The sequence below is a fragment of the Ictalurus furcatus genome, chromosome 20 (genome assembly GCF_023375685.1).
Source record: "Ictalurus furcatus strain D&B chromosome 20, Billie_1.0, whole genome shotgun sequence".
In the NCBI taxonomy this organism is placed as follows: Eukaryota; Metazoa; Chordata; class Actinopteri; order Siluriformes; family Ictaluridae; genus Ictalurus; species Ictalurus furcatus.
In genome coordinates this window covers 10,663,850-10,677,199 of record NC_071274.1, presented here as the reverse complement: position 1 = coordinate 10,677,199, position 13,350 = coordinate 10,663,850, and the positions used below count along the sequence as shown (strand labels likewise).

Genomic DNA, 13,350 nt, shown 5'->3' with positions numbered 1-13,350 from the left:
CTGTGCACTGAGTTACAGCAGCCACCTCAGCTCAGTTAGTGATCTTTGAGCTATCAAGCACAATGGCTTTGATTGAAGATGTCAGGAAAGATTTACCACAGGCAACGATTAACTAATGTTAAAATATACCAATGTGTCAAAGAAGGACATTTAAACCAAAAACAACTTACAACTTACAATTTCTTTATAAAATAAATCTTTGTCTTAATTATAAATATTAATATGAAAGATGTTCAGGGTGAATTTTCCCTTAAATCATATGCAGCTACATGTTTTTGTAGCTATACACTCAATCTCCCCTGTCTCTCTTTCTCTTCCTTCACACACACACACACACACACACACACACACACACACACACACACACACACATACACACACACAGAGTCAGATATTACCTCCAAATTTATTTGTTTCTTAAACGACTGATTTTAAATCAAGCTTTATTTCCTTTTTACAATACATTTTACATAACAAAAAACTCCAATAGCCTAGTGAGGTTAGCACTAAATTAAACATATAAAGGATTAGAAACTGTAAAATGTATTTGAGGAAAGGGAATGTTATCAGAAGTCCTCACTACTACATATACAATTACATGATACATAAAACATGGAAATGATTCCATATTTTAATGCAGGTTTAATGCAGGGAAGCAGGTACCTGTTCCATATTTATTCAGAAATGCATAAAAAGCATCGGACTTTCAATCAAGTGTGAGTGTAAGTAACCCTACACTTACTAGATGCACCTTACAGGTGTCTTACATGCTTAATCCCCACAATGTTTCAAATCCAAGCCCATCTATAGCTCATAGTGCATTTGAGGGATGAAGACTTGGTAAGAGAATCATATCTTGTGTGATTGTGATGTTCAGTGGACTTTGGCTTGACATTTCACTCCAATGTGAATTCCCCCCAAGTGTTTGTTCCAGATTATAAATATTTTATGCAGGTTATAACATTTCATGCAATCACTAACTTAATGACTTCCTGTCTTGCTGGTTTCCACAGCATTACTTCCTATAGCCTAGGATACCAAGACTGTGAAAAAAAAAGCTAAATGAATCCTACCATGTCAGTCAAAAATGCATATATAAATATAATTAAATACAAATTACATTTCTGTTTCCCACACAGGTCCAGTAAACTATTGCACAGCATGTCATAACTAGCATTAGGTACGTAAGACATAATCCATTTTTGCTTCAATGTTTTGTTCTCTTAACATCTTGACAGGTTATACACATGTTGTTGCACTAAAAATACGCACACAAACATGGGAAAAGAAATTCATCTTTCGCAGTCAGCAGAGAGCTAGGTAACTACATTAGCATTCTGGCTTTGGTGTCATCAGAAGGCCAAAAAAGAAATTCCTTGTGTGGGCAGGAGGTGGCAGGAACGAACAGAATATTGTTCAAACCAACAGGAGCGAGAGATGGATGAAGGACAGTTAAGGAGTGGAAGAATGGAGGTTTTATGGAAGGAAGATCAATGAAAATACAACATGGTAGCTTGAAATGGTGTGCTTTGTGTAGAGGGGTAGGGGGAAAAAAGAAACACTCACCTCAGGTCAAAGAAGACTGAGTCAGTGAAAAATAGTATGAATATGAAATAGAGGGGAGAGAGAAAGAGAGAGAGAGAGAGAGAGAGAGAGAGAGAGAGCGAGTGGGGAGGCAAATAATTAGACTGATTCTGTTTGACTTTTGTCTTTTGTGTTTTTTATACAATGACTCTGTTGCAATCCCCACTCTCGTGTGTGTGTGTGTGTATGTGTGTGTGTGTGTGTGTGTGTGTGTGTGTGTGCATATTTATTTGTATGCACAAACTCTGCTAGCAGTATCAACTTCATTCTGAGGGTTTCAATCACTACAGTCAGAGCAACACACACATGCAAGCACACACTCCTTCCTAAGTAATGTGTGTAGCAGCTGTATGCTGCATGGATTTAAAGTTTGTCGGCAGATGGATGTTGTACTAGAGCAGTGTTCTTCACTAAATTAAACTAAAGGGACAAACCAACCCAAAATAGGAGTCAGGGGGCAATAATTCAGTTTAAAAGGAGGATAGGTAGAAGTAATCTTGATGCAGTTTCACTTTATGCATTTTATGAGCATGTTACTGAAACATAGTATTTCCACCAATTAGTGAAGTTGTATAAAACACAACATGTGTATCAAAACACATTTTTATGATATTTTAGAGTCTATGTTGGGGATTTCACTGAGGTTGCCCTCCAGGGCCCGCTAATAGCCTCAAGCCTGCATGGTGAGGAACAGTGCTCTGGATTGTAAAGTGTTCTAAAAAAAACTTGATGGTTATGCGTAAGTCTTTGATGACAGTACTTTTTTCTCTGATTTTGATTTCTAGAATTGAATCATGTATCTATGTGTGCATTTTGTGTGTGGGTTTGGCCTATGTTTTTTTTATTTAGCCCTTAAGCAATGAATATAAAAAAAGGTAGGCATGGCTACTTTGAAGGACCAGCCTACAGTAAAACAGGATATGATACCATAGCACCAGTGCATCAAATGATTATGATATTATGCAATAGATGAGAGAAATCAGAAATAAAAAAGGGTTTAAAATGAAGGAAAGTGAAAGAGATGAAGAGGACAAAAAGAGCATAAAAAGAGAGAGGGAGGGGAGAAGAGAAAAAAAGAAGGAATAGTTAAAGCAGAGATTCCAGGCAGTCAATAAAGGACAAAAACAGACCTTTTCCCTCAACAAAGTGCTGCTGCTATGAATAATTTCATGTGATTTAGTGCAAAATTGCTGCTTCCCCACCAGTAAAACAGATTTGATTCCAGCACCATTTCTTAATGAGCAACTGGTTTAAAAAAAAAAAAAGACATGAATGGTGCACAAGGTTTAAAAGATTACTGGTAAATGACTAGCAAAATCAAATACCTCAACCATGAATCACTCAATCTAAGGAGGAAGCACTATTTTACTGTCAACTTTAAAAATTTAACTTGATCTTAAAAAGTTCCCACTTAACAAGTACACACTTAGTATAGCTAAGCTAATAGCTATAAATAGCTAAAATCATTTAAAAAATATCTGTCTCCTATTTTGTTGTCTATTATAATATCTTTGTGCTATGTAAATGAGGATGTGACTTGGTAAAGGCATTCTCAAAGCCAAATGTACAAATTGTAAAACCCTCCTAATCATAATTACTTTTACACCATTTACTAGGAAACTTCCACATCAGATTACGTAATGGCTTGACTCCAGTGCTAAAGTGGCCCATTACCTAATACGTTTTGCTATTTTTTATAACAGCTCTGACATCAGCACAGTATGAGTGGAAAAGGAATAAAACAGGGGGGAGGGGACTTTTCCAGGATCAGCAGAAAAAAATCTGACAAAAAATTCTGATTTTTAGTGTATATCTGCATGCATGCAGTGTGGTGTGAGATGGTCATCACACTGCACATTATCCACAGAGATAGTATGGCAGTGTTAGATAGAGAGATAGCAGAATAATGTTGTCACTGTTCTTCCATCCCAGAACTGTGTGTGTGTGTGTGTGTGTGTGTGTGTGTGTGTGTGTGTGATAGAAAGAAAGTGTTGTGAGAGCATTTAGCTCTTGCCCTAAATATTTAAAGCAGCACCCTGTAATGTTTATGGGTTTTTAATTTTTGATGCGAATGGGTTTATTCATTGGGTCATAAAAAAAATCAGTGGCACAGGGTGCGTTCAATGGCTCCTGTGAGTCCTAAGATACACTGTGAAACTACACCACAGATCTGAACTTAAAACTGAATTTACAGATGTGGGACTACTCATCCTCCCAATTCCTCCTCTTTAAGGCCTTCTCTCCTCCACACGCTTCTTGCATCCTTCACTCGCTCAACCAAGAGTGATTTTGTGTGAGAGCTTGGACAGGGTGGAGAGAAGAGCAGCAGAGCTATGTTTGGGCTTCTCTTCTCCTCCCCCCGTCTGCTCTTGTTTGATGAGCTCAAGCTCAATGGTCATAAGAACCCTGTCCTTCCTGTCTGTCCTGCCTTCTCCAGGTCTTTGACCCTGGAGTTCTAGCTCTCTGCTTGCGAAGCCCTATTTCTTTTCTCTGCGCATCTCTTGCTTCTTCTTCTCAGATGCTGGCACCTTCTGCTTGCCAGGATCCACCACAACAGAAGCCTGGGGAGAGAGAGGGAGTGTGGGGAGGGGAGGATAGAGTCACTATGGCAGGAGTGAGGGATAAAGAGAGCGAGAAAAAGGAAAGAGCAAGAGAGAGAGCCATAGCGAGAGAGAGAAAAGAAGAGGTGTGTTGTTATATGATGCATGGTGTGAAGATTAACAGAAGTGGAAAAAGAGAAGAAGAAAGTGGCATAGAGGTAGAGAAGAAGAAAGAGATGGGAAAGGGAGAAACCGAGAACGAGCAATTAGAAGGAGAGGTAAACAGGGGGAACCTTTGGTTTCTGGAAGGGAGGACAAAACAGGAAGCCGTCAGTCAGTCCGACAGAGAGTGGCAGCATGACATCACAGCACCTACACACACACACACACCTGAGCCTGACCCTTATGAATGAATAACAAGGCTCAATTTATGTAATAAAGAATTGATATTACATTGATATTAGCATTTATTACATTGATAGTAGCATTTAACACTGTGCTGTTTAATAACAAAACTGATTATGGCCCTTTGTAAATGAGACTAATTTCATAATATGTCCATAACTGCATTTTTGACTAATATGAACTTCTAAGGATTTCATGATGTCTGTTCATAGTCATGCACCTGATTCATAGATGAAAATGTATTGTGACTATTATTCTGAAGGTATTTAAGGGCCATTCTGTTTCAATGCAGACATTAGTTATTATCCTTTATTTCTGTAATTTTCACCCATTCTCCCAAGTCTCTCCCATTCAGTCTCTGAGATTAGTGCAAAACTGGTAAGTTGCTTCTTTGGTTTTCATTAGTTATTGCAGTAAGTGCTTTAAAGATTTTAACTCTTAAACAAAAATATAATTTCTAGTCTGCAGAACAGAAATCTGTCAGGTTCTACTACTCAGTCACCTGACTTTGCAATTGAACTTGAAGAGAGGATGGATATTGGACTTCAGCAGACAGAGGGAGAGAGAGAAAGAAAGAAGGGGACAAGAAAGAAACAAAGATTGAAGCTGATAGGACGCAACACCCAAATATATGAGGTGAATGATGACAATAGATAGATAGATAGATAGATAGATAGATAGATTGTAAAGATCTGGACTTTTCTTTCAGTCTGTTTACTTTGGTTGTCCTACAACTACTTCATATGAGAGGCAGCATGTTGTCTGTACATGATTCCTCAAGAAAGGCAATCATGTGCATCTTAATCCTGCAGAGAGGAGAATTACAAGAGGGCAGAAAGAGGAAAGTGGGATGAAAGTGAAAAATTCACCCTAAAGAGTAAATAAAGGGATGAAAGAATGTGTGGAATGAAAACATGGAGAAGCAGAAATTAGAACGATAGTCAGGAGGGGTGTGTGTGTGTGTGTGTGTGTGTGTGTGTGAACATCATGGCATGTTGGACTCCAATTGAATGCCAGCTTAAGACAGTATAAAGTAAGTGGAAATTGGTAAGAACTGGAAAATTATGCTAGACAAGATCAGCTGTTTAGCTGCTCTGTCTACAAATATTTATGTTTGGCATACATGTTTTAATAGTTAAATTAACTAAGTTGCATGTAAATCAGAGCCTTGTAATAAGGTGACACTAAAGGAATACTCCAGTGTTTTGGAACTGAAATTGAAACTACATTATCAGATAAAAATATTTTTGTTTATTTGTTACTAATGTAGACAGACAATTTTTTGATGTATCAATCTACTGAATATAATCAATATACACAACATTGGTAAGATATTCTCTCAGGTATGTAATGGTGTAATTTAGAATTTGTATTATATGTCTAGTCAGGTGGTTAAAAGAATTATTGACTGAGTCCAACAACAACTTTTAGACCTACAGATAATTAGTAGTGAGTTTCAAGTAAGCAACTCAAGTTTGTTCTTTTTTTTGTACACAAAAATGTTGAAATACTTGTCTGTGATAATTACACAAATGCTTAAGGTGCTAGAGTTTGCATTTAAAATTGACAAACATTATAATGAATTAAAGCTCACAGTCTTAACTAGTAACAGGGAACTAGTTTAAAAAACAAACAAACATTGGATCACGGCTATAAATAAAGATGTGTTTTGGTCATGGTGGTTAGTCTATAGCTGGCATACATAGAGGAGAACAAACATAGAGGTAGACATTGAACTTTGACCTTGTCCTCTGCCTGCTGGTCAGCCTTGGGTAGCAGGAAGAGATCTGAATTTGATATAGGTAGCAATAGAAATGTGCCTACTTTCTACTGTTTCAAGCTTGCAAGAAGCATGCATCTTAGTGAAAGACTCCCCTATAGATCCTATAGCTGTTATAATTAAGATACATGCTATTAGTATGCTGATGCCAATCAAATCTCAAAAATCTGAATGACAAAAAATTACAATCAGAAAATAGCTATAAATCTAGCAAACTCATGAGCTACTATGTAGAGCTCACATTTTGTGTTGCTGAACATAATTGATAAAAAACGGGCAGTCCCTATTCAATAACAGTACAGACAATTTATCTAACCTAGTAGATGATGAGTTCATCTTAATTTTCAAGTTATCACCTGACTATTGTAATATATATTTATTTCGAGTGTGTACTTAAGAATTTAGGCTTATATTTAAGTGTGAACTTTCCAGTCACAGGTGGAGCAAGTGAGGAGAAGACCAGAAGAGGAGTTCTTTACAGGAGCCAAAGCAGCCAAGGTTATTGGTATCAGAACTGGTATGTGTGGGCCAGTCTTTTCAGGTGTCTTCACATGTGTCGCGTGTGTGTGTGTGTGTGTGTGTGTGTGTGTGTGTGTGTGTGTGTGCGCGTGCATGCATATGTGTGTTTGTGTGTGTGTGTGTGTATTCGTGCATGCATGCATGTGTGTGGTGCAAGTAGCAGTAGGTGAACACTTGCCTGTTTTTGCTGGGCTCCCTCTTTCCCTTTGCCTTTCTTGCCATGTTTGCTGAGAAGAAAACGTAAACATAGTGTGAGGATTTAACCATATGTTAAGCTCTTCATTTTAACCACACTAGAAAACGGGGCAGGGGTTCAGGCCTTGGCAAAGATGTGTGTGTATGTGCCATGACTAGGGAAAGTATGGGCTTCAGCCTTGTTGAAGGTATGTGTCTGAATGTACGGGCTTTTTGAAACCTGTGGGGACTTGGGCATGATCTTAGTGAGGATACGTGTGTGTATGTGTGTATGTTTGTCAAAGCCAGGCAGAGGTTCAGGACATGCTTGAGGCAGCATGCACTCCCAGACTGACCTCACACTCAAGCTGAAGACGCGCCGGGCCACCAGGAAGCGCATCAGATAGTAGATGGCCACCACCAGGATCAGCAAACCTAAAACCACCCCAATAATCGCACCTGTGATCACGCCGGCCTGAATTGGGACTGAACAGAATGAGGGGAAATGTGAGAATGATGTGAGGAAGAGATAGAGGAGAAGATGGGACAACATTTATAATGTCAAATGTCATCTGTCATCTGTCCTATTTCTAGCCTTTATAGTATATTTTTATATTTTTATTTTTGTACTTGTATGCAAGTAAATTCTGGTTAATCTAAATTCTGTTTGTTGTACTATATGTGGAGTTGTGACCAATAAAATGTGGAGTTTGTGACCAATAAAATTTGAATTTGAATTTTAAATGTTTGGCTAAATTAAACTGATTTAAAGAATTACAGAAAGGACAATCATAGTGATTTCATACTTTTCTCAAATACCAGAAGTCGTACACTGGAGGGTCGACCCACTATATCTGGAGGGTTCTTGGCATCACAGGTGAAGGTTCCATTATCAGCAAAGTCCAGATTTCGGATCAGGATAGAGCCATCGCGACGAGCTGGGTTACCCACAAACTCCAGGCGGTCCCGGAATGGTCCTTTGTTGTCCATATAGGGAACTCCGTTTGTGTAGTGGAAAATCTGACCAATCACAAGACCAGACATAATTGAGACATAAACAAAACATCAACATTATACTTAATTATTGAGCACAACCAAGGAGAAATTCACAAGTAACTGATCTAACAACTTACAGAGTGAGCAAATAAAAAATAAAAAAATAAAAAACCCTGCTATTACTAAAATGCTAGAAGCACTGGAAATGTTAGAAGATACTGGGAAATTGCTTGACAGCATTCCAGCTGAAATCATTCTTTTGTTAAAGGAAACTGTGAAGTGCAAACTAGTATCTCAGCCACATATTGACTCTTTCCCTAAACAGTCAGCTGATGTTAAATCAGTTGGAGTTATAAGCTTTTTAAAATGTCCAATTAAACATTTTCTAACATTTCTAACAATGTTACTAAGCAAAAAAGCCATTTTATCTTCCAAATAATTTAAATGTCTTTTTAAAATTCAGCAAATGTACTTGAGTGTAACTTTAAAATACTTAATATAGAGATTGTCTTCTGGTTTACAAAGCACTTCCATGAATAAATCATGGAGAAAGTGAGACGAGCACATGTGTGTAAGTGTGTATGTACAGCGATGCTGTCTTTCGCCCCATCTGGCCTGTAGCTCCAAGAGAAGGTGACATCATCAGAAGTCCATCGCCATGAGAAGAAAGAGCAGGAAAGCCGGATATCTGAGCCTACCAGAGCATGTCTCTCCCAGCCAGTATACACCACTATAGCCTCTGACTGGGGAGCTAACACACACACACACACAGAGAGAGAGACAGAGTATCAACTTAATCACCTCTATAGAACAAATTTCATATTGATGCTTGAAAATGTTTTGTATGGACAACAGAGTCTAAATATATTTTAAAGAAACCAGCTAATTATTAAAGTCAATCACATGTGCACAGACTCAGGTGTGTATAACTCTATCTAGATATATTCTCTATTATGTCCTCTATTGTGTATTCCAATGTATACAAATTAATTCTTCTTCTTCTCTAATGACTTTAAGGTTGTTTATAGTTTAATAGAATGCATTACGATTAATGTGTGTAACACCCCTGAGCATTAGGACTTACTCCAGCCTACATGTTTAGTGGCTCTTTATGTGATTCTGTGTGAATGTGAGCGTGTGTAAATAACACTCCTATACAATATAACTTGGCCAACCCCGTCTGTTTAATTTTTGCTCTCTGTTCCTCCTACCTTGTGCTGTTGTATGGTCAATTTGTGGAAACTTGCAGCACTACACAGTTTCTACCAGTTTCTTTAACAGCTCTATTAATTGACAGTTCTATGAACATTCTGCCTCTGTCACTTTGGATAGACGCCTCTGCCAAATAAATAATTAAATGTAAATTTATAAAAACATATTTTTCTCATTTTGATGAAATGAGATAAAGATTAAACAGGGTTAGGGTTAGGTAACAGCTAACGTCTGAAAAAGCACAGAGTAGAAATCACACAGTGAGAGGACGTGAACTATCAATATAGACCCAAAGTTAAAGTAGCTCCTTTGTGCTCTTATGCACTAAAAGTTTTCTAATACAACACAGTTATTTAATTGTTTCTGTCATTCTTTAAAATACATTTTTAAAAAATAAAAAAAATTATACTTTAAATACTTGAGGTCACAAATTAAATTGCAGATCTCACATATCAGTGCAGCATTCATTCAAAAAATCACATTATCATTTCTTCATCTCAAATGCATACATACCTTTATGTCAGAAATTTACAGGTAATTGATCACTTTAACTCCATGTTCATAAACATCCCCACCTGATCAAAAACATCCCCACCAAAAGTGCCCTCCTGATTTATAGATATACATAATATAGGCACCTACCACACAGGCTTGGATTACTTTATGCAACTGCACAACTAGCCCCTCGACTCCCTCTTCCAAAGGACCACTAACCAGAAATGATTTAGTAAATAATGTCAATGTTGGGTTAAAAAACAGTTCACTAACTAAATGTATCCAGCCAGTATCAGTGCTCTGGTCAAAATCTGACCACTGACAAAGGGCTAGAGGACAATTAACAAAAACTGAACCTGATGACATATGGTTTGCAACTTGTAAAATCTACAAGGTGGCCCAGCAAAGTTGGTGTGTCTTAGAAAGTGGCTAGTAAGTGTACACAACATTTAAAACCCCATTAACACGTCTCTGCCCAAGCACAGTGGTCGCCTTTTTACTGAGTAGAGGAGACTGAGAAATAAATGGGCCACAGTTATTACCAGTATATACCTACAAAGTGACTGATGTGTTAGGTGGACCTGATGAAAGGACCACTAAGTGTAGAGACAAGGGAGATGGAATTAATATTAACCAGATAGAAAGAATTTTTAAAATGATGTACAATAATACCTCATGCAATATAACATAAATAATTTATTTTGTATTAGCAATAAAAGCTATCTCTTTTCAAAATAGCAGAATATTCCATTTATAAATGCAAAATATAGACAAATAAAATTAAGTTACATAAAAAGACAATTTAATGAAGTAGTTAGTTCTGGCCTTTATTTACCAACCAGTAACTACAAGGTTGCCAAGCAGGATTAACTAAAACAGCTCAAGCAAAAACCAGTCAGGTGAATTTGTAAATAAAATTTGTAGATGTTTTTCATGTAGTTACATGAAAAATATAACATTGGCATAAATATAATTTTATTAAAAACCCATTGCAAAATCATTACATTGGCAGTGACATTGCAAAAAAAAAAGTTGCAAAGGCATTGCAAAGTAATAATGGAAACTTGCTACTTAGAAATCCTATCTGTATGGCAATGTAAAGTTTTAAAGTTTTGTTTACCTGCACTGAGCAGCACCACAGATGTGAACACCAGTAGAGTTAGCATGCTTTCTGTCTGATGTTTCTGCTGGACAGCTTGTGGAAGATTAGAAATTAGAGGATCAAAGATGAGGAAAATGGAGGAAAAATGTAGGGATGGAGGGAGTAGGGTTGAGGGGCACCCAGGCAAGTGTGTGCAGACTCAGAGTTTATACCCAACCACACCCCTAGGTCAGGTCCTACCCTAAGACTGCCTTCTTTTTTTCTACAGTTCTGCCTATCCTATTCATCACTTGCTCCCTCTTTCTCCACCCCTAAGCCAGGCCCTACCTAGTAACACTAAATCTGTGATCTTTACTCTCTCTCTCTCTCTCTCTTTCTCTCTCGCTCTCTCTCTCTCTCTCCTGCTCTCCATTTACTCAAAATTATATCCCAGTAATTTTGCAGAGAAGAACTAAAACTCTTTGCTCACTTCATTTTAAATTTTTAATAAAATAATTTTGAAAGAGGGCAAGGCTGGTTCAAAGCTGAATCTATAAAAGGCAACTTTAAAGATTTAATGAGATAATTTAAGAGCTGTGTGTGTGTGTGTGTGTGTGTGTGTGTGTGTGAGAGAGAGAGAGAGAGAGAGAGAGAGAGAGAGAGATTATGTAATTGACACACCATCATTATATCTCTTCTCTTGATGTCATCACCAGCAGACCACGACTCATCTTTAATCCATGTCACTTCATGCTGCAGATGCTATTATACACCAAAGCCTTTTAAATAAGGCAATCACAAGGGATTCACAGATGAAAGATATTAGGTTCTTTATGGTGTATGACAAATCTAATACATACAACCACAGGTATATACTGTATATAAAATCTTAGACTTTTACAAATAAAAAAAATAATAATAATAAAATAAGATGAATTCTGATGTGATTCACAGAGACAGAAAATGTGTCACAGAGTCAGAAAAACAGAGAGAGAGAGAGAGAGAGAGAGAGAGAGAGAGAGAGAGAGAGAGAGAGGTGCTCTTTCACAAGGACACAAACACAAATAATATTAGACAAAGCCTTCTCTTTCCTCCCTCCATTTCTTCTTCTCTCTCTAGATTCCTCTCCTCTGCTGACATCCGCCAGTCAAAACAATGCATTGAGTTAGAGAAAGTGTCCTACTGCCCATTCTGTCTCTCCAAACAAAGCTTTGCATTCTTTTCTCCTCTGGTCACTATTTCACTCCTCCTCTTCCAGTAATATACAAAACAAAAGGACAGAGAGAGCAACTAGAAATAGATGGGTTGAGATAAGGACACAAAGACACTGGATTGACAAAAAGCATTAAACAGAAAGTGTAACAACAGTGACCTTAACATATTTCAGGACCTTTTAAACCAGACCAATTTTACTCCTGAACCCTCTCATCATAATCTTGCTGAGTCAGAAAACTTCTGTGCTAGAAGCTATTTACTTTAAATGTATCATGCCTTAGGACAAAAAGTGCTGTTTGTTTGTTTGTTTGTGGGAGAGGTACTAGGGTGTGGTCCTGCAAATTAATAAATGTCTTTAAATGCTAGGGGGGTTTTGTGTGGGAGTGTGGAAAGAAAAAATAGACTTTTAAAAGTGATTAGCATGTGATCTCCAGAATTTTAAAATGGTGGAACTTACTAAAATGCATAATGGTTTAAATGCTCATAACTATTATAAGCATTTTAATTCCATCTTGGACTGCTATGTATAGTGTATAAGCAAAGCTGGTTAAAACAACTGAACATGTCTATGTAATGATCAGTGGTTGCATACTCAATCCACACATCCATCATGCCATTATTTTCATGGTTCTTTGTGAACAGTGTTTTCAAAATGTCCTATGTTAGTGTGGGCTTGGCCTTAGGCATGCATGCATTTAATTGTTTATACTCATAAGTGCAACTATAGACCATAATAATTTATATTCATTATGGTCAATATTAATTACAATAAGTAGAAGTGAATCACTATAGTATGGACAACTCTAGACTATAATGATTTATACCCACCATCCTTTGTCACCCAGAAGAGAATGGATTCCTTTTCAAGTCTGGTTCCCTTCAAGTTTTCCCTCTGGCTCGCTCATTAGGGCTCTACATCTACACTGGATTTCTGTAAAGCTATTTTGTGACAATGTCTATTATTAAAAGCACTGTACAGTGCTCTGAAAAATGACAAAATAACTGCGTTTGGTTGCAGTTATTGCTGCTGAAGGTTTCACATCCAGATTTTAAGTTTAAGGAGGCAATTAGTTTTTCACATTGCTGATAGGTGTTTGAAAACTTTTTTTTGCTTCAATTAAAAAATAAAAAATAAAAACTGTATTGTTTGTTTACTCGGTTACCTTTGTTTTATGTTGTATTTCATTTGAAAATCTAAAACTATTTATAATTAGCTATACACAAAAACAGAAGAAATCAGGATGGGGCAAAAAGTGCTTTTTCACACTGTGTGTAAACATAACCTTCTTCACAAGCATCACAGTAAAAATCCCAATTACACAAAATCCACAGTAATTGTAAAAGGACAT

General features: G+C 37.2%; 1 protein-coding gene across 4 annotated transcripts; it reads right to left on the bottom strand.

Moving 5' to 3' along the window:
* Positions 1–387: 387 nt before the first annotated feature.
* Positions 388–11,372, bottom strand: mpz (myelin protein zero). Of its 4 annotated transcripts, none has more exons than XM_053651779.1 (6): positions 10,826–11,372; positions 8,586–8,749; positions 7,809–8,022; positions 7,359–7,488; positions 7,007–7,055; positions 388–4,145 (listed from the first exon to the last, which is right to left on the bottom strand). In XM_053651779.1, exons 1-6 carry the CDS (start codon positions 10,869–10,871, stop codon positions 4,062–4,064), a joined length of 687 nt encoding a protein of 228 aa, XP_053507754.1. In that variant the 5' UTR covers positions 10,872–11,372; the 3' UTR covers positions 388–4,061. The 4 variants fall into 4 exon arrangements, with proteins under 4 accessions (XP_053507754.1, XP_053507756.1, XP_053507757.1 ...); XM_053651781.1 differs by having other exon boundaries at positions 388–4,426; positions 10,826–11,193; XM_053651782.1 differs by having other exon boundaries at positions 388–2,487; positions 10,826–11,189.
* Positions 11,373–13,350: the final 1,978 nt, after the last annotated feature.

Bases quoted from the DNA above. Each gene is read 5' to 3' on its own strand.
- mpz (XM_053651779.1), bottom strand. From the start codon at position 10,871: ATGCTAACTCTACTGGTGTTCACATCTGTGGTGCTGCTCAGTGCAG. The intron at 8,750-10,825 runs GTAAACAAAACT...TGTGTGTGTTAG, and splicing joins TGTGGTGCTGCTCAGTGCAG to CTCCCCAGTCAGAGGCTATA. The intron at 8,023-8,585 runs GTACATACACAC...GTGATTGGTCAG, and splicing joins GGGCGAAAGACAGCATCGCT to ATTTTCCACTACACAAACGG.